Below are 21455 nucleotides of genomic sequence, written 5' to 3'. Positions count from 1 at the left end.
CATTGTGTCCTTGAACGTGTTCGTGTAGAAGTAGGCAGGAGGCAACCCAGGACCTATAGTGGCAGTTTCAAAAAGAACTTTTTAGAACAGTGAATTGTAAAAGGCCATCCTTGCACTTTGAAGATGGTGCAGTACTGCTTTTGATGACTGACAAAATCATGAAGCAGGTTTGTGTCCAGCTGGAAGAGCACATCCACCTACTAACTCTTTGCTGCTGGAAAGTGCTGGACTAAAAGCCACCAAAGTTGCCATGTACCCTACACTGACTGTTCATGTATCTCTTATCTGCAGAGAATGAATGCCATTGATGTAGCTAGCTCAAGCTAAAAATTACACTCTTAATATTCTAGCAAAACAGTGTATTGTGGGAGGGAGTGGAGCAGGTAAAGGCAGAGTGCTTCAGCCACTGGATTTACAGGAGCTGGGGAACTGGATAAACCAAGATGGCTCAAAGCATCATTATTTTACATGATAGTCCTTGTGCTTTTGAAGGACCCACCCTATTTCTGTTAAATCTCTGTAACTTGTTTTGAAGGACTCCTGTAGATAAATGAAGATGTTCTGGTTCCTTCCAACCCACTTTTTTGAATATCTCTTCTTGCCTGTGCCATTTATGCTGTTTTTTAAAATGATTTGTGTTTCTGAGGTGTATGAGGTATATACATGATTTCAGGAGGTCATGGACTTGTTTTGGTCTGGGTTATGAAAACTTTGGATAAACATTGCAGGAAATGAGTGTGTATCACTGTTGGCTAAGGAATGACTGAAAAAGTGGGTGACTCTTTTTTGCAGTTGCACAGTAAACTCCTAGAAACAGAGCGCCAGTTAGGGGAAGCGCATGGGCGGCTCAAGGAACAGAGGCAGCTGTCCAGTGAGAAACTGATGGACAGAGAGCAGCAGGTGGCTGACCTTCAGTTAAAACTTTCTCGTGCTGAAGAGCAGGTAGGGGTTTTTATGCAGATTCTATAGTTTGTTCTGGTGATATGCCTGTAAACACACTTGTGGTGATACTGCAGTTTATAAAGTTTGTTATCATTGGAATTTCTTTAGACTAATACTGTCAAGGACTTACGGTAAAATTATCAAAATCTGCTTAGGCGCTGCTTGTCTGTACAGATGGATGTGTATTTGTGGTGCTTAACAAAAAAACAAAAGTGCATTTTGCACTTAAGAGCTTCGTCTAAGGGTCTTGTGAAAAAATAACTTAGGTGCACATAGGCCCATATGGGTAGTTTTTATGTAGATATTTTCTTAGGATAAAGCCCTACATGAAGAAAAATAAACATGGTACAGCAGGTCATTGATAGTTAATAATCAGTGTGGGTTGGATGGGGAGAAAACACTTGTTTTATTAATTTCTATTTGTTTTAATGAATATCTTGTGTATGTTGCTGATTTTCTGCTGGCTGTAGGGGGATTGGCCAAATATCTGAGTGGTATGTTGTCAAAGCTTTAAACTTTTCTGTAGCTAATTTGCAAAGCCTTGACTAGTATAGAAGTGGAGAGACTGCTAAACTGAAGTTGCTACTAAAATAATGACTTGAGAGTTGCTACTGAAATTGCCAAAAAAAGTAATAATAATGTTGTTTTACAGGTAGCTTTATTATCAGTCATGTTACATCTTAACAACTATTGCAAAAAACATACTAAAAATTTCTTATGTTTTAGATAATTTGAGAGCTAAATTACATGTGTCTGATAATTCTTCTATAGTTCTTGCTTGTGATATAGAATCTCACCAATTAATTGTAATGAATGCTTTGATTAGATTTTGATCTAGTGTTACGGATTTTTGTTTTTATACAAGTTTTTAAATATCCATGTTTTATAGTTAGAGTGAGCATTGAGTACAATTGGCATACTGAGTGGTGCTTTTTTTCCACTTATTTGTCTGGTTTGTTTGGTATTTGGTTTTGGGGGTTTTTTTCAGCTAAAGGAAAAAGCAGCAAATTCCACAGAATTGCAACATCAATTAGAAAAGGCAAAGCAGCAGCACCAGGAGCAGCAGACACTTCAGCAAAATACAACAGCAAAACTACGAGAAGCCCAGGTAATGTAGTTATGTATCCTCATGTGAAAGTGGGTTCCAGGGTTTCATTATGCGAAATACTTCTTTCCAAAAGTGACTTGCAGGAATTATATTAGTTTTAAGAAATTAATTTATAAATCTGGAATAGAATATATGGAAAGTGTTTGATAAATGTATCCAATATTTTATGCATTAGGCTCAACTTTTAAGGTCCTTATAATTAAACACTATTATCTTCTCATTTAGAATGATCTGGAACAAGTACTACGACAAATTGGAGATAAGGACCAAAAAATTCAAAATCTTGAGGCTTTGCTTCAAAAAAGTAAGGACAACATCTCTCTGCTAGAAAAGGAAAGAGAGGACTTATATGCAAAAATTCAAGCTGGTGAAGGAGAAACTGCAGTACTTAACCAGCTACAAGAGAAAAACCACGCATTACAAATACAGGTAAGAATGTCAAGATCTGGTTCTTTTCATTCATTCTCATTTTTGAATCTTGTTTCCTTTTTTTTCCTGTCTCATCAGATATGACACTAATCTTTTCTATACTATTCTGTTTCTTTAAGACTTGCTTTAAAGATCTTACTGTAAATTTCACAAAACTTGTGTTTTGGTGACTTCCATGCTATAAGCATATGGAAAGGAATTCCTAGATGTTTCATTTGTACATATGCTAGTAATATGTACTTAAAAATAGTTATACACATAACTTTATATGTGTATTTGTATATGTGTATACTCGTAAAAACCATAAATATAGTTATAACTATATGTAAATAAATATTATATATACATTTGTTTCACTCATTTTAAAAAGAGGCTTGATTCCTGCTTTCAACACCAAAATTCAGTTTAGCCTGCATCTGTTGTCTCCTTAATATTTTGTTTCTGTTACATTAAGGCCAAATTGACAATTCTCTTCTGCTTCTATTTTCAGTTGGTAACCTATTTAAATTCTGGTGTTGTGAACAATATAGCTTTACTGTAATGGTTCAGGAAAAGAAATGTGATAGCACTGAGTCTCCAGAGCCATAATAAGACACACCAAAATTAAGTTTTTACTTCCTTGGACATGCTGTTCCAGCCTTCTCCTTTTGGTTTTTTATTTCCACTGCAGGTAACTCAGCTGACAGAAAAGCTGAAAAATCAATCAGAAAGTCATAAACAAGCCCAAGAGAATTTGCATGAACAAGTGCAGGAACAAAAGGCACACCTAAGAGCTGCTCAAGATCGTGTGCTTTCCCTAGAAACAAACATCACTGAACTAACCAGTCAGTTAAATGAAAGTAAAGAGAAAGTGTCACAACTTGATGTGCAGGTAATGGATCTCTGTATTTTATGGTGATGAAAAATTCTGGTTGTGATTTCCCATTTGGGAAAAGGTGCATTTATCTACAAGGAAATGCATACACTAGCACATGAATACTGCTGATTTTACTATTAAACTTACTGATGGCTATCAAAAAGTGAGAATGAGCTGTGGTAAAACAGATGTTTTAGTGAAGTACAATTTATCTTTCAGGTAAAAGCAAAGACTGAATTGCTACTTTCAGCAGAAGCATCAAAAGCTGCTCAGAGAGCAGATCTACAGAACCATCTGGACACTGCCCAGCATGCCCTGCAAGATAAACAACAGGTATTAAGCAACACATAAATGTTCCATGTTACCTAAAAACTGCTTAAAAGCCTAAGAATAGTCTATTTACAGACTCAATGAACATAAGAATAAGCATTGGGAAATGATAATTTAGGCTATTTTAACCATGTGGTATGCATTCAATTCCTTTTGCTGCTCCAGAGCAGGTATATTTCGCAGTGCAAGGAATTTTCTTGGGAGTCCACTCCTTGCTGTAGGGCCATTTTTCAGAATCTAACTCTCCTTAGGTATTCTGGAGGTATTATTCAATTCTGTGGGTATGCTATGAAGAAAAGATTGTAGAACTCACTCAGTAGAAGCAAAAACTCCTAACTCCTACTGCTGACTCAGATAAATTTCCTATCAGCTGCTGATATTCAGAAATAATTCTCTGTGTGCTAGATGACATAAAAAATCAAAAGGCTGGTGATAAAATTACATGTTGTTTAATGTGTTTTAATACTAGTGAAGCATTTTACCATCTGTTAAATCAAATATTTGCAAATATAAATCAGGGCTGCGGATTTATGGAAACATCCAGCAGATGTTAATATGCTGCTATTTTGTAGCATGGGAATGTAATCAGTCACTGTAAACAGGAGACAACTTTTTGCATCATTTAATAAATAATTAATAACTAAATACATCAGCTTGGTTGGAGAACAGTGAACTTTGATGTAGCTGTCATTATAGTGGTTACTAGGTGAATGTGTTCATGTCTTTTGCAGAATTTATTTGTTTTGTATTGAACAAAATGTTTTGAAATCATCTCTGGTGTGTGGGGGACTGAGCATTTCCATATTATTGGCTTTCCTCTTTGTCCTCTTCATGACAAAGAAAGACATCAAAAATTTTATCTCAGATTTTAATATCATTTCCTAGTTACTGCTGCACTAACTTGAGGATCTAGCACCTTTATTACCTACAGTTCCTCTTCCATTTACAGCTTCAAACACCTTTGTTAACATTAGCCCAGAGCCTGTAAGGTTTGAGAGAATATTGAGGCTTTAAAATATTTTTTTTCAGTGAAACAGAGGGGATTTGTGCGTGTGTTTGTGTTTCTCCTTTCTATATCCTCCCCCTCAGAATAAAAAATAAACATTATTTCCCTTTTTAATTTGACCACATTAGATCATTTAAAACATAAATGACATTGGTAATTTTTGAAGTCACTTAAAAAGTAACAACCTTTGAATTTTTGTTTTACCCAGGAGTTAAATAAGGTCAGTGCTCAGTTGGATCAGGTTACAGCTAAGCTGAATGACAAGCAGGAATACTGTACTCAGCTGGAAGCCAATCTTAAAGAGTACAAAGAAAAATGCCTTTCTTTAGAACAGAAAACTGAAGAACTAGAGGCACAGCTTAAGGTTTGTATTGAACACAGTATCTGGACCTACAGAAACTGATCTCTGCTGTTAGGCAGCATGTGGTAAAAGCTGTGCTCAAATTAGGGGGGAAGGATTATATCAATATCACTCTTGTGGGTTTTCTTTCTCACTAATGTTTCCTGATTCACCATTTAGTCCTGTTCTCTTCTTCCATGCTAGTACATCACATTAAAGAGATAGGCCTATGACACTGCCACTATTGTGTCATTTTCCTGGGTGTGTGTGCTTCTCCCAACCTTTCTGCTACCTGGAAATTGTTATGTGAAAGAACTTGAATATATCCCAAAATTGGAGTTTACAGGTTGAACTTGCACACTTGAAAAGTACTAGAAGGGAGTATGTGTTACATTGGTTAGCCCTGCTTAACACTGCCTGTATGGTTTAATTTATTTCTGAAGCCTTTCACTAGGCTTTTTAGCAAGATTTATTTATCACTCTTTCATCTCTTAACTTGATCTGGAGTTTTGCATTCCATTTCTGAAATGGGTTTTTATTTTAAAGTCCACATAATTCTGGCAGAAGGTTTGCAGAACTTCTTGGTGTTTTGATATACTAGTATTTTCAGTTAAGGATATGGATTAGTCCTTGATGCTTGAGAGCTTTAAAATTTAGGCTTTGACCTTTGTTCACTATTTAAAAAAAAAATTCTCGGTAGTCAAATTCATAACACACAAAAGCCTATGATTCAGGGATCATGAGCAATGCAGAACTGGTTTTGCAGTGTTTTCTGTTCTGAGGGAGGTTAGTAGTCTTTTTGCTCAAGACTGAGTTGGGTGTTTTTCCTAGCTTTTGTGCTCTATAGAAGAGAATGAAGATTGTTTTCCCTGTATGAAATTTTAAATCCAGTGTTATTAAAAATAAAAGCTGTCATGCATTTCATTATCAGCATAATTATTTTGTTCTTTCATCTCATCTTTTGGACACTGGGTTTTTTATTTGTCTACTTCAATTTGTGTTTTTAGTTTTCATTCTTTTGCTGAAGTTTCACAAGTAGCCAATGGACACAAATGCTTAGGAGAAATACAGAGCGTGTTTGTATGATTTTATGGGGTTCCTGGTAGCTGAAGTGTGAAACTGAGCAGGGTTGTTGATGCTGTCAACAGGACTGCAAATCTATGTAAATCTTGGCATCATCACCATTGTTTGAGATTATTCCAGTTGAATATGTGGCATTAAAAAAAAATAGAAAAAAAAAATAGAAAACAAAAAGCCCTCAGGAAATTTTTTGGAGAAACTTGGCCACTTTGTTTTGTGGCCTCTGTGTGAAAGCAGAAGTGCCTGTAAAACAGTCAGTATGTTGAAGAGTCTAAAGAGTGCCCATTTGCTGAAGGCTCCTGTGTTCTTTATATTCCATGTGAGTGAAAAAGTAGCTTTGGGAAAAAACAGAAGAAAAACCACTGCCAGGCAAGCATAGAATTTCTTCACCATTTTAGTTTGTGTAAAAAGCTGTAAAGCTTTTTGTCTATTACTTTGCAATAAAATGCCTGCTTGGCCTTTTACTTAGAGATGCTTTTAGAATGTTTTACCGAAATAGTTCAGTTCTGGAAGGGCAGGTGATTAACAAGAACTAAACAGTGAAAAATAAATTGCAAAGTAATGAAACAGATGATACATGAGAGTTGTGACTGCTTTCTACTGTTAATGCTACTCACAGACTAGATGACTTTGCTTTTATTGCTATTTTTATTTTGTTGGTTGTTTTCTGATGGCTCTATCTTTTTAATTTTCTCTCTCAGAAACTTGAAGGTGACATTCTTGATGCTAGAGCAAGTAAAGACCAAGCTCTTCAGGAGTTACAGCAACAGCGAAATCAGAACAAAGAATTAGACCTCCGGACAGCAGAACTGAGTAAACAGCTTGAAGCAGCAAGAGAAGCGTATGCATTTCCTGTGTTACAGTACTTTTCAAAGTCAGACATAAAACTGGGGCACTTTGGACTAGAGTTGAAATTTTCTGCTTCTCTCCTGTGATTTCATTAAGTCATAAATAAATGCTGGGTCCCCTCTGCCACAAGAACTGTGTTGTATCCCACTTGTTGTTTTTCACTCCATCTGCCCTGTTGTCTCACAGGAGTCACTGACTGCTGTGATTCACTACACTTCTTCATTTTATTCACTGTGCTAAATGAATGAACAGTTTGATGTAGTGAGGTCCATCTTTAAATATCTATAGCTCTGTAACCTTTTTCAAATACAAATTTGCAATCTGTGCATAAGCAGCAAAGGGTTAGTTTCATTATAGTTGAGGAAGAAGGAACCATCTCAAAACTAGTTTCTGAAATTATTGTTTTTTCTTAACTGGAGAGATCTAATGGCCATGGATGAAAGTAGAGACATTTAAGGATACAAAAGAACCTGTGAAAAAGAACTTAAAAAAATTATGTTTTATCCTTTTGTATTTGCAGGATGTCTAATGCTCAACTGGATTTGCAGAAGAAATCTGAGGCCCTTGACCAAGCAAACCAACAAATTTCAAAGCAGGAGGCAGAAAAGGCCAGTCTCAAACAAAACCTTGAGAAGTCAAATCAAGATACAAGTAAACAGCTCAAGGAACTTGACTGTAAAATGCAAGCAGCCACATCAGAGCTGCAACAAGTGAAGTTAGAGAAGGACACTCTATTAAAAGACCTTACAGATACCAAAGATAAGCTCTCAAAAAGCTCTGAGTCCTTCAAAAAAAGAAAGGAGGAATTAGAAAAAGAAATTAAAAAAGGAAAAGCAGCTATGGAAGAAATGGTTAGTAGATTCTTTAGTTAGGTATTAAGTTTGGTGTATACACATTCTGATAAAATGACTTTGCTTTCTGTCTGAAATCAGTGTACATATGATGAAAATGCATGAATATTTAGTACTGTAAGGAAAACCAAATTGTGAGTTTTAGTAGTTCATACCAGTTTCCCACCTTGAATTTTTGCCTAGATATTTACAGGAGTAAACATCAGTCATATCACATAACAGGATCTTTCCGTCTTGCTGCACGCCTTTAACATAATGAAGAAACTAAATGGAGATGACAAGTGGTGAAACAGTTTGATGGCAAATGTCCCCCTTTTAAAAAATATATCAACTGTATTATAACAACACAACGTTTTAGAACCTTTGCTAAAATGCTCTTGTATTGAAGAAGTTATTTTTCTGAGGCCATTTTAATTCCCTTTCTGAAGTCTTCGTATATAGAACTTCCTGTGTGTTTGTCTGGACGTGCTGGAAGGCTGCATACTGCAGGCAGAGAGAGCGAGTAACATCATCTGTCATTTGGGGAGTGCCTAGCTTAAGGTATTATTGGAGTACTAGAACTAATTTGAATTTCAGAAAGGTCTTACAGGTGACAGTATAACAAGTACTTCACCAGAGCAATGGTGAAGAAAGTAAAATTTTTCTAGGGTTAAGATACACCTTTTTCTTACCTCTTCTGCCTTGGTGATATGAATGGGCACTATATGCATACAGTTGTTCTGACACCCTCATCTCAGACATGGCAAGGGGTGTCTTTCCCATACTCTTCTCATCTTGCATGTCACCATTTTCCAGAACCCATTCAGAGCTGCTTTTAATCTGATCTAAAAAAAAAAATCTGCTCCTAGTTAAAAAGAACATTTTTCTCTTATTCATTCACCTTTTGAAGGAAAGCTCTTTTGTTTGCTTTTCTTAGTTACTGCTGTTTACAGATTTGTTTCTCCTAAAAACTTGAAGGATTTTCTCCCCAGTTTAGACTTCAAGGCAGTAGTCCAGATTCTGCTTCTAGTTCTGTAATCTTTTGGAGGCTCTCCACTGTCTTAAATATGTGGTATTTGGACTTTACATATGGTTGCATATGCACAGAGGTCTGCAAATTTACTTGCTTGTGAGTTTTTGAACATGAGGGAATTTCAGATCCTGAGCGAGACCAATGAGCCTACTACTTCATCAAGGAGAAGTGGTGCCAACCACAGCTTCAAACAGGGAGACTGTCCCTAATCAGAAAAACTCTGGCACCTGGCTGAGTTTATTAGTACAGGGCATCTAATGTGTGCCTTAGATTTGCCACTTCAAGTTTTGAGAGGTTTTGATCTGAAAGTGTCTGCAGTTGAGAAGGTAAGATTTTTCATTGAAAATGAAAGCGGGATTTTTCAGGATTTGGAACTCCTGCAAAAATGCTCCAGACACGGTCTTAGAAGCTAACAGGAATATTTCCTTGTCTTCCTTTCCTTCCTTCTTTTTAGGAAAAATCTTGCCAAGAATTAAAACACCAACTTCAGATACAAACAGAGTCTGTAGCTAAAGAGAGGAATGAATTGAAAAACTCACTGGAGAAAAAGGAGGGGGTAAGTTGTCCGCTTAGTTTCAAAAATCTAAAAACCAATAATAATAAATGTTTAAAAGATTGATTTTCAGTCTCACCTGCTGGGACTGATGAGAGATAAAGATATTTCAATTCTCAAATTGTAAATTATATTTGGCACTGAAATAAGGTGATACTAAAACTTTCCTAGAGGGTAATTTGAAACTTTAAAATATAGGTTTTAGTCGTAGTTTTCTGTGCTCCACATACTGTAGCAGGGGATTTTAGCCCTTCATGTTTTTTCATTAGTGAAATGGTTATGTGGTATTACTGTGACCTCAGGTTTTTTTTTTTTTTTGTATTTCCTTACAATAAAAGTTGTTATTTCATATCCTTAGATCCAGTTTATTCTGAGGCTTATTCAGTATGTTCTCAGTGTAGTTGGCAGGACATTTTCAGATATCCTTCAAGGACTGAATTGCTTTTTCAAACTTGTGTAAGTCACTTGTGACTACATAAGGACCAAATGTACTTCTTTTTCAAAGATGAGCATTCAGACCATGCAGTGCAGCTGGCAGCCTGAAGGACACGTCTGCTTTCATGGATTTCTTTACCCAAGGCATCTTCTGTTCCCTAAAGGAATCAGAAAAGATTTGATCAATGGACATAGTTTGATAGACTGTGATGGACACTTACTGTCTGAAAGAGGTTTGGGGGTGTGCAGGTGTGATGGTAATTGCTCTGTGACTATTGCTGCTACTTCCCTGGCTCCCCACTCGTTCAGCTGAAGTGCTGTGGTGCTCAGTGGAAAGTGCAGAAGGATGAGCTTGGTGTATGCTGCAGTTGGCAGCAGGAGAGCCCAAACCAGTGCTGGTGTGAGAAGACTTGCCTGATCTTAATTTAGAATGGATAAAAAAGACTGCTGTTGATCTCTGGGTAGTAAATTTGGGATAACAGATTATTTTAATGTGTTATGGTAGTTCTTAAAATCTGCTTGCCAGTGTTCAACCACATAGCTATGAAACAGCAGTGGCACTGTGGGATGGTCTGGTTCTTTGAACAGCATGTACAAAAACTGATTTAAATTTAAATTATATACAGTTACTTAATATTTTTGAATATAGATTTCTAAGCAGTTGTCTATAGACCTTGATTCAGCAAGAGCACAAGTACTGGAAATCCAGGGTCTTCTGAAGGAAAAAGAAAAAAGTGAGCAACATCTCCAGGGAAAGCTGAGAGAGTTAAAGGAATCTTTTGAGCAGAAGAAAAAACATAGTGAAACACTGCAAGCTGAATTAAAAACTGCCCTTTTAGAAAAGGTAAGACTGTACTTTCTTACTCTTATAGGAAAATGAATGTAAATTCCTCTGATAAATATTGAAGCTTTTATGTCAATAACTTTGTGATAAACTCTGTTTGCTGTAGTCTCTTTGGAAATTATAAGGTCAGGATGTGGAAGTGAGGTCTTCAGATGCTGTTGGAGATAAAAACAACAACATCAACAGCAATAATGAAAAGAACCAGTGCTGAAATATGAATTCCTTAGGAATTGAATTTTAAGAAAGGGAAAAAATTACCTAGATTGAATGTGGGTTTTTTGCTTCAGGAGCAAAGCAAGAGCTGCCATTTTCTTATAAAGCAGTAGAATTTTGTGAGAGTATTTTTGGACAAACTCTGCAGTGTTTTAAAATGTCCATGGCAGTTTTAAACCAAGTCTTCTCATATTATACCGAAATTATCTGAGTGACAGTATAAAACTCATAAACCATAATGGGAAGAGTTCAAATGTCTTACAACATTAGGGAATGTTGTGCTGCATGCCATGCACTGTTAAATGTGGCTCCAGCTTTGGCTGCCCAATGCTACATGTTCATATTTGTGCTTTATTCAGCCCATGGAAACATTAAGTCTTGGTGTTGTGGTTTAACCCAGCCATCAGCTCAGCACCACAGAGCTGCTTGGTGCTTGGGAAGACAAACACCAGCACTCCAAACTCCCTCCCCTTTCTTCTTCTGCCAGCTCCAGAAGCTGGGCATGATGTCCTATGGTATGGAATTTCCTTTAGTCAGTGGGATCAGCTGTCCTGGCTGTGCCCTCTCCAAACTCTTGTGCATCTCCAGATTTCTTGCTCATAGGGTGGTGTGAGAAGCAGGAAAAGGCCTTGGCTCTGTGTGAGCGCTGCTAAGCAGTAGCTAAAACATTCCTGTGACAACAACACTGTTCCTACCACAAATCCAAAACACAGCCCCCATACTAACTACTATGAAGAAAATTCTACCTCAGCCAAAACCAGCACACTTGGAAACATTATTCCCATTTTTACTGTTTAGTCTTAATATGTTTCATTTTGTGTTTTGTAGTGAATTCAATTTTGTTGTTAAATTGGGTATAAAATATTACTGTAAAATCACAAATATCAAGTTACTGAACTGTTATTCCATAAGAAGAACAAAATTCTCTTCTTACAGTAGAAATACATTTTATTGAAATGCTTAAGCTAACTTTACTGTCTGTAACTTTAACTAAAACTTCCTATGCATATGTTTCAGGCAGAGCTGGAGAATAAACTACAACAGCAGTCTATTTTGTCAGCACAGGAGCTTAAAGCTGAGAAAGGCAAGCTAGCAGACTTACAGAAGGCCCATGATAAACATAAAGAAAACATGGAGAAGCTGCAGCTGGATCTTTATGGGAAGGAGTCTGAGCTGCTGGCAACCAGGCAAGACCTTAAGGTACTTGCAGTCATTTTAATGTCATATGTGACTTAGAAGGTGTTAATATCCATTTTGAAGACCAAGAAACAATGCAAGAACTATATAAGTGGGGAAAAAAAAAATCTCTTCTGCTATATATAGAATTTAGTGCTGTTTAATCCCTTCCCCTGAGACAAAAGAATTCTGAAACTAATTTAAAGGCAAACAGATTTGCCAGTTTACCTGAAATACCCTTGCATTTCTGCAGCAGCAAAGTGAAAGGTGATTTGGTTTCATATTCATTAGAATTATTTTTTAGTGTTGCTTTTTTTTTGTTATATACTGTAGCTTTCAACTAATTTAAATAGCATAGCTAATTAGGGCAAGGTCTGCCAGCCTCTGAGTAACTGCTATCTTCCAGATGATTTAACTAGAATATTCCTGGCTGATGGTAGATTTTAAGAGGTGTCAAACTTACACCTACCTGGAATACTAGTGCCAGAATTTAGTCCTTGAAGTTTTTGCTATTCCTAACTAAAGTTACCTGGTTTTGTATTAGTGTGCAGTGCCTTTAAAGAGGTATTGCTGAGAGTTCAGCCAGTCAGCAAAGGTGTTTTTGGCCCTTTTTTCTGGCCTTCTGCTTCGTGTCAGTACTAAGGCAATGCTTCAGTAAGTCCCAAGGACATCCTGTGCCACAGAGACTGAATGTCAGATTCAGGTTATTTTAAGAAACAGAGAAATACCTCCTTTACATATAGGCCACTGCAGTTTTATTAGACTTACTCCTCTGTAGTGATAAATTACCTGCCATGTTTCCCTGCAGCTTATTGAAGCTTCACATTCAGTGCACCATGGTTGAATTGCTACATTAAATTGTGGAGAACTTCTGCATGATTAACAAGCAGTGGTGGTTTAAGCATATTCCATCTTTCAGTTTGTTACTATTGCACATATACATCTGTGAGTTTATTTCCTGCAATGCATTTAAATCACCTTTTGGTAATGGAGTGGCCTGTAGAAGCATTGGATGTGTTCAGTAACTTGGGGGTTTTTTGGTATAGTTTTCATTAAAGTATCACTTGATGCACAATAGCTGTGAATAAGTACTGGTATTAAAGCATTTTGATGATCTCTAGTTCTGGCAAGTGTAAAATAGGACAGTAAGTGTCTCACATGTATTTAGATGGGGATGGTAGCAAGAGAGAGGGAGAGCTCTATGCTAAAAGGTAAAATAAGGTGATGGCAGTGGGGAAACCAGATTTTTAAGGTGAGCAATCCAGTAACTTGGTCTCTGATGTAAGTTTCTGTGGAGCTCAGAGAGCCTGAAGAAGATTTGGGTTCTAAAGTACGGAAGTGGTGTACCAATTTGGAGGCTGTTTGCTTGATTTAAAAATTTTGTAAGAAACATATTAATTAGGATTAGTGAGGTCTGATTGATGCCACCTTTTCTTTTCTTTTTTTCTTTTTTTCTTTTTATTTTTTTTTTTTTTTTGTTTTTCTGGAAGGGGGAGAAGGTGGGGAGTGGAACTTTAATCGTGGCTGTGCTACCTCAGTACAGCATTAAACTAAAGAAGCAGCGATAACTTGTCTTAGAAGACCACAAAAGAAAAAAGCACATTCAGACAGCCTCAGAGTGAAAATGTTAGTCTTGAGAGGGGAGTATCAAAATGCCACTGAAGAACTGTATAGTAGAATTTCACAGCCTATTCAAAATCAGCTGTCTGCATGGTGCAAGTTACCTATTAAAAGTAGCTCATTTGAGCCAGAGCTGTGTGTTTTGTGTGAAGTTTGGAACCAAAGCTGATGGGCAGACTGAGCTTTAGATTGGCCTTAATCTTCTTAGTAGGCAGTGGTGGAAGTTTTTAAGACCTGTCCCTGTGTAGAGTCAGCTTGTGTGTCTGTCAGTGCAGGATTTTTAGCAGAGATAGGAACCCCCTGTGGAACTGTGTTGAGTCAGCACTGTCCGGAGGCCAGCATTGTCCAAAGCGGCATGGCCAGACCATGTCATGACCTCCCAGCAATGCTGGATTTAAATGGAAAAGCGAGCCAGGCTGACGGGGTGTGGCACCACGCTGGTGCGGGGCCGAGCTTCCAGGCGTGGCCACGGAGGGTGCTCCGCTTCTGGGAGGGCACGGCGGAGCTGGGCTGTGCTCGGAGCGCCATCTGCCGGCAGCTCTGGGGAAAGGCGCTGCTGGGACCGATGGCTGGGCTGGGCTGCGGGGCGGACTGAGCCTGGCAAGGGGACCGAGCGCTCCGGGGCAGGCTCGCTGCTGCACACCCAGCGCTGCCTGAGCCCCGAGCTGCGCCTCAGCGCAGCACCGAGCCATGGAGCAAACCCTGCAGCTCTGAGTCCTGCAGAGGGCACGGGGCAAGTGTTGTCATTAAAAAAAAAAAAAAAAATAGAATAAGTAATAAACCCAGAAATGCCAATATAGTTATAATTTTATGATACTATTTGCTGCAAATTTACTTTGGATTAAAAATGTCTCTAACAGTAACTTTCACATATGCTTTCATCTTTGTGACTGGGAAAAGAAAAAGGATTTGAGCGTTTGTTAAAGCTGTAGTTTTTGATAAAAAAGGATATATACATAATTTAAAAAAAGAATACTAAGCAATTTTTGTATGTACACAAGTATCTGTGTATGTATATTCACACTTTTTGTGTGTGTGTAAAAAAAGCATTTTTTATATAGAAGAAGTAATAAAAATGTACAAACTGTTATTTTTGCCTCGATTTTGACTTAGTGCGAGAATACTTTCTGTAAATCTGATCTCCTGAGCTCTGCCAAATATTCTTGAGTTTTGGCATTTGTGCTTTTTGTAGTCAGTCCTGGTTTCTTCTGTGTTTTCAAAAGAATGTTTCTTTGTCTCCAGTGTTGGCATTGCTGTCAGCATATATTCAGTGAATGTTCTGGAACAAATTCATACTTGCCAGACCTCAGTTGTATAAGTCAGAGCCTAAGTTGCACACAGTCAGTCTAACTCTTTTTCTTAGGGAATGAAGAGAGATCAGGTTAGCATCCAATTTAAGGAATAATCTAATGTTGATCCTTGTGGACTGGGATCAGGGAGCACACAGACTCAAATGCTTGTTTGTGCATTTCATGTGGGTAGAATGAATCTGGATCTACCACCCTGCTAGGACCATTTCTGGGGCTGGCACTATGATTTGCACTGGCACAGCCCAAGCTGTAATGAATCAAACTGTAATTTTTAAATATATTTATTTATTTCAACTGTGTACCAGCCAGCCTAGCACTTCTCTTTATTTACACAAATAAGTACTGATTGGCCTCTTTTGTTCAGTACCTGTTCCTTGTCTCAGCCTCAGTGCAGACACAGTGAGATGATCTGCACAGTGCAGACACTTTGAGGTGTGGGTTGAGAGAGAAGTACCCAGTGTGTGTGGGTGTCACTGTCCACTTCATCAAATTTCATCATCTGGTGTTAGCAAATTCGATGTAACCACATTTCTTCTACTGGAAACAAAACTGAATGAAAGTTGGGGCTTTACTATGATTCTTTCTAAAACTTCAGAGACTGTTGAAGATGTTATGTGATGATGCTAGACTTCCTATCCTCCCTCAGTATTGGGAAAATAATGGTATTCCACTGCAGACAGAGTGAGATAATTTTGCTTTCTGAAATACCAACCCTACTGAAAACTTGAAACTGCAAAAGCATTTCATATTTTTTTGCAAAGAATTCTCAGTCAACACCTTTCAAAGAATTAGGTAGTAAACTCTAATATCTCATAAAGCAAGTCAAGTAATTTGTCTGAAAATTGATTTTAAAGCTGGTGTGAGCTTTTTAAGAGTCATGGGGATTCTTGAAAATGCTGTTGAATCAGCAGTGTTCCATCACTGCTGTTTCAAATTAAATCTGACTCTACAAGCAAAATACTTTAGATATTACAAAGGAGGGTCATGAGGCATCAGAAATGAATTAGCTTTTAAATTAATATGGGAGTAACTAAAGCATATGCATAATTGAATTAAGTGAAAATTCTGCTTATAGTTCTTCTTAAAACCACTAACATTTAACAAGAGGTTTGATTAATATTTAAGCAAGAAATTCAAAAACAATTGAGTTGGTCTTGAAAGAATTTAAATACTTACCGTTGCACTGAAGGCAATAAACTTATTACTAATAATAAATCTCAGTTCACTTTCTGTATCATAGCATCAAAAGTTTACATAAAATACCAATATTGTGGAGAAGTGGAGGATGAGTTTGTTTAGTTGGTTTTTTCCTTGTTGATTTCAAGTGGAACTAGTCTTTAGCTAAGCTAGAAGGTTTAAAAAAACCTTCAGAATATTAACTCAAAAAGACCTCCCAAAGTTAGACTTTGTTCTGGGAAAACAGAATGAGCTTGGCTTTGGGTGCAAGTTTTGGATTGTTTCTTGGGATTTTGGGACCTGTTTCAGAGAGATAAATCAAAGTTCTTTTTCTAGCTAATGGTGAGATAAAATATCATCTCTGTATTTTGAATGAAATTTTAAACTTATTGCTTACAATGCTTATGCAGCAGAAACTGTGAAACATTTTATGCTGATATTAGCATTTTTATCTTATACATTTCACTTCAGAATTTAAAAAAATTTTACAGTTGACCTCGCACTAACTTTATTAAGTCATTGGTGAAAAACAGCATTGAATGATTTTTGAAATCTTCAAAGTATAGCTTCACTGCTTCAGTAACAGCTGTCTAGAGTTATAGAACAGTTGATTAGCCTAGATAATAAAATAAATTTATGTGAGCAAATTCAAGTGTATTTTTGGCAGTTACCTTTTGTTCTTTGCCCTTCTTCATGTTATCACCTTTTGTCTGTGTAAGGATGCAGGCTGGAATATGTACAGTAAGTTTTTGTTCCTGGAAATTAAGCTGGCATAGTTTTTTTTTACTTTGGGTAAACTTGTAAACTGGAAGTTTCTGCAGTTATGCTCTGTCAACATTTGAAGCTGAGTGTTGCCCACCAGGTAGCAGTTTTTCTACTTGGAAAATGTTTAAGTGGCTGTTTAATATCTGTAACCTTTATACTGATGGATAACTTGCAGAACTCTCTTTGTAATTAGTCCACAGAAGAAAAACTTGCTTTAGCTCAAGAAGAATTAGTTTCCAGCAGGAATCGAATTGCTAGCAATAATCAACAGATTCAGGAACTGAAGAAAGCTAAGTCTGCACTGGAGCAGGATGCAGCAAAGAAAGAACAGCAGCTGGGTGAGAAGACCAAAATGCTACAAGATCTTCAGAATGACAGGGTAAATGCCTCTACCTTTTGAAATCTCCACACAGGAGATTTCACATCCACCCCATGCAGACACCCTTTATTATTTTCTACTATGTCCCTAATTTGAGAGCATAACACTGTGGTAGTGCATAACAATAACAGTTTTACTGAACCTCTGGTGAAAAGACTTAAAAAAGAGATAGTTATACTGAATTTGGTTCAGAATATGCTTTCATTTTTCTAGACAGGTTTGTGTCTAGACAGGTGGGAAAACATTATTAGTTTTAAATCTAAGACTGCAATCATGCTGCTAATTGCATTACAAACTGTGGATAGATACATGGCTGTTGTTTCTTCATAGTTACAAAGTCACCAAATAGTTTTTGGGCCCTGGATGTGGTTGGGTTTTTTATTTTGTGAATTTGGAAGAGGTAACTTTTCTAGCATTTCTATTTCTCTTCAAGATTTTGAAAGAAAAAGATTTGGCTAATGAAAAATGTAAAACAGCAGAGCTCCAGGAAATTAGGAACAGACTTGAAAAAGAAAGTGCCAAGCTGGGTGAAGAGCTTAGAGCCTGCAAGCAAGAATTTGAGAAGGTACATTGAGACAAACTAAGTTTTCTTCATGTGTTTGGTTATCTGATGAGAAGTATGTGCCTATTCAGTAGATGTTATCTGGAATGGCTTTGCAAAGATGCTTACTGTAAATATTGGTAGTACAGGGAAGGCAACCAAAGCCCAGATTTTATTGAGCTCCCTCAGCAATGATGTCTTGGTTGGTGATGATTCTTGAGCCCCAGGGCCTAGTGAGCCAGTTGGGCTGCATAACTTGTCTTAGCTTCAGGATGGGTTGTATGTCCTGGCTTTTCTTCAGTTCCACTGTAAATTCACTCTGCATACCCCTGCTTGACTATTCTGAAATAGAAAGCTGTCCAAAAGAATCACAGTGGTGAAGTTTTCCACATATTCTAGGCACATCTGGGACTTCTCAAGGATGCATGGTAGAGATGAAACTCTCTTACTGTTGTTTCTTAAAATGTCTTAAAAAGTCACAGTTGGGGAAGACTCAAAAAAGGCAAATGTCAGGAGCTTCATAAAAGACAAACTGTCTTCCAAAATCATAACAATCATTTGAGCTCTTAAAAGGGTAAAGGTTGGAAGGCTTTAATGAAATAATTTTTAGTCTTCAGTGAAACTAACTGTTCCTTGCCACTCTCTACATATTCTGATTTTTAGTCCCTATAAAAACTAACATTCCTAAAAGGCTGCAGTTTGTGTTTTCCATAATGTATTATTAGCAGTTATATTTGATCTGTTAAGCACACAATTGTTGTACAAGTATAAATACAGGTACAATTCCCTATACACTAATAAAAAGAAAATAGCAAGATAACTGAAAACCTTCAGATGTTCTTTTGTTCTCCATTGTTTAGAAAATGGTCTGTAATTTTTAGGTATAAGTCTGTACTTTTTGCTTGGGGAAAGGTAGTCTAATATCTCTATCCTAAAGAATAAAATTTATGAAGATGTAAAAGGTGTGCACACCAATATCAGTTTAATGTAATGTCTTCATTTCCCTACAAGCAATCAGACTGAAAGTCTCCTAAAAACTTAAATTCTGTTTCCCATCTCCTAGCAAGGAATAGAAGTATATGTATCTGTAGGGCATCCTCTTGTTCTGAGGCTATGTTCTTTTCACTGTCCTTGGTTTGGTTTTAACTTGTATTGTGAATTTTGATTTATGGAAAATGGTCCACACCATTAGTCTGTTAGTACCTATATCCCTGGCTGTGTAATTTTAAGGAAAATTATTTCTGTAAATTAAATGAGCTATTCTACTTGAGTCCAGTTACAGAAGAAAAAGTAAAGCCATTATTTACATCATCCCACTTGCTTAAAACAGAGTAATTTTTTATACACTGAAGACTAATAGAAACTAATTTCTTCCATCAGCATTCAGTTTTACATTGTCATTACGAAGTTTTTACCCTCATTATTGCAAACAGAGAACATTACGAAGGAAATTTTAGAGCAGTCCCTACAAAATGACAATGGATACCTCTTTTCAAGGAGTGGTAGAAAACAATTCAACAGATCTTCCTCTGTACTTTAGTAGAAACATGCCTTAAAATTATTTTAAAAATTGTATGTTGATCATAATATAAGGTAAAAATCTTTGATCATGAAAATCACTGATATTTTGCTCTAGCAAATCACCTTTTTTTCTAGTGATAAAACTAAAAATTTTTGCTGTCTTCTCCTAGGAAAGAATTACAGTATTTTTGAATTTAAATCTGTTTACACTTTCAGTGTTGCTACTTTAACTTTGAACTCTGTATCCTAACAGGAGGTGACAAATCTCAAGGATGGAAACCAGCTCTTGATTCAACAGAAATTAGAACTGCAGGGCAAAATAGATAATGCAAATTCTACTCTGGAACAGGAGAAGCAAAAACATCAAGCTGTCAAAGATCAGCTGAAAAAGAGAGAAGAGGAGCTGAAGAAAGAATGTGCTGAAATTGAAGCCAAACTGGTTAGTGTGTTAAAGAGACTGCTGTTTTGTGAACATACTTTTGGATTTTTCCAGGGACAGAAAGGAAGCAATGGGTTGACTTTAGTTTCACTTTACGTGAGCTTTTAAAGGACAAGATCAAAAATTATTGAGGCATTTAATGGTATAGGAAAATTCAGTGTGGTGACAGCCCTGTCTAGTAGAGTATGTTGATTAAAAGTATTGATTCTATTACAGTAAGATTTTTTACCTCAAATGTAGGGAATAGGGAAAGAATGCTTGGAAGCTTGTTTTTCATTTTTCCATTGTTTTTATAGCACACAGAGAAAAAAGACAAAGAAGAAGAAAAACGGAAACATGAGGAAAAAGAGACCAAGCTCACCATGCAGGTCACAGCCCTGAATGAAAACCTGGCTACCATGAAGAAAGAGTGGCAAAGCAGCCAAAGACGAGTGAGCGAGCTGGAGAAACAGACAGATGATTTACGTGGGGACAACGCTGTCCTGGAGGCAACAGTCCAGAATAATCAGGATGAGAGAAGAGCATTGCTGGAGAGGTAAACTGTGGTCATGATGATGTGGAAGTGTAGTTTGAGAAATTAAATGAACTGAAAAACTTGAGTTGATTTGGGATTCTGTATTTATGCTTTATTTAAAGCTGTATTTGTTCTTAGAGCCTGGGCTTCGGGTGCAGTTTCCAGAGTGCAACCCTCTGTCATCCCTGCCAAAGCACAGCAAGAGGGTTTGGGAAGCAGCTGTGCTCTTTGTGATTGTGCTGTAGAAAACAGGGCAGGCTTATCAGGATCTTTACTAATCACCAAAGCCACAGCTCTGTGCTTGCTCTCAAAGATTTATGTCCATCTGTAAGACCTTTTCAAATCCACTGGGCTTCTCTGAGATTTCAGGTGTATAGGCTGTGGCTTCTCATCTGTTGTGTCAATCTTGTGGGGTCTGGCGGGGAGAACTTCTCTTACCTGAGCTAACTGTCCTTCTCCATCACTCTGAGGCTCCCATGCCTTGATTCAGTTTGAGTACATGCCCTAGTCATCCAGAAGCCTGGAAGACACCCCTTAAGTAACATAGAATTTGCATAGGATCTCCACACACTACTCTGTGTTAGGAGACTGAGCCTGTAATTGGATTAGATAGACTGAAGTTCACAAAGGAGGCGTTTCCTTCCTCCTGAAAAGCTGCAGTCTTATTTACTCCCATCCTGCTGTTGTCTCTACAATATATTTAAGTCTAAGGTAAGGAGAGTGCTTTTCCTTCAGGCAGCAGGAGGCCTTGCAAGGCAGTAGGAGCTACTTGAATGCAATGATTTCTAAGGGAGAAGAAACACCTGTGAGACAGGAAGCTTTCTTTGTCCTTATTTCCTGACATGTTTGGTGAAGGCAGAGGGGAAAGCTTTTGTTGGTACTGTCAAGCTTGCTGGTTTGACTTTTGAGCAGTAGACCTTGGAAAAGGATGGGATCAGTTCAAGTGAGATCCTCTTTCTTTGGCAATCCCTTGCTGTACTGTGTTGAACTCATCCAGTAGCTGCTTACAGCTTGGCAGAAAAAGACCCTTTGAAATTTGGCTTTGAGCAGCTAACTGAGTTTCAGCTGATGGGAGGTTCCCTTGATAGAAGAAAAATGTTTCTTTTCTGCCCTGTTGCCTGACCTGATCTGCAGCAGCAGGCTGGTTTGTGAGAGTGTCCTGTTGC

The 21455-nt window shown here is 37.4% G+C and overlaps 1 protein-coding gene across 4 annotated transcripts in view; it reads left to right on the top strand.

Moving 5' to 3' along the window:
• EEA1 (early endosome antigen 1) overlaps positions 1–21455 on the top strand; it is a 66863-nt gene that overhangs the window by 36708 nt on the left and 8700 nt on the right. For all 4 annotated transcript variants that reach the window (XM_050982868.1, XM_050982861.1, XM_050982852.1 and 1 more), the window contains 15 exons: positions 793–942; positions 1931–2050; positions 2276–2479; positions 3150–3350; positions 3555–3668; positions 4880–5035; positions 6793–6932; positions 7461–7791; positions 9258–9359; positions 10441–10635; positions 11866–12048; positions 17089–17274; positions 17708–17839; positions 19590–19775; positions 20072–20310. In XM_050982868.1, the coding sequence (XP_050838825.1) occupies positions 793–942; positions 1931–2050; positions 2276–2479; positions 3150–3350; positions 3555–3668; positions 4880–5035; positions 6793–6932; positions 7461–7791; positions 9258–9359; positions 10441–10635; positions 11866–12048; positions 17089–17274; positions 17708–17839; positions 19590–19775; positions 20072–20310 (2639 nt within the window). The remainder of the gene's footprint in view (positions 1–792; positions 943–1930; positions 2051–2275; positions 2480–3149; positions 3351–3554; positions 3669–4879; positions 5036–6792; positions 6933–7460; positions 7792–9257; positions 9360–10440; positions 10636–11865; positions 12049–17088; positions 17275–17707; positions 17840–19589; positions 19776–20071; positions 20311–21455) is intronic.

Source organism: Serinus canaria, chromosome 1A (genome assembly GCF_022539315.1).
Source record: "Serinus canaria isolate serCan28SL12 chromosome 1A, serCan2020, whole genome shotgun sequence".
In the NCBI taxonomy this organism is placed as follows: Eukaryota; Metazoa; Chordata; class Aves; order Passeriformes; family Fringillidae; genus Serinus; species Serinus canaria.
The sequence above is the reverse complement of the archived record's forward strand: the minus strand, read 5'-3'. Positions and strand labels throughout refer to the sequence as shown.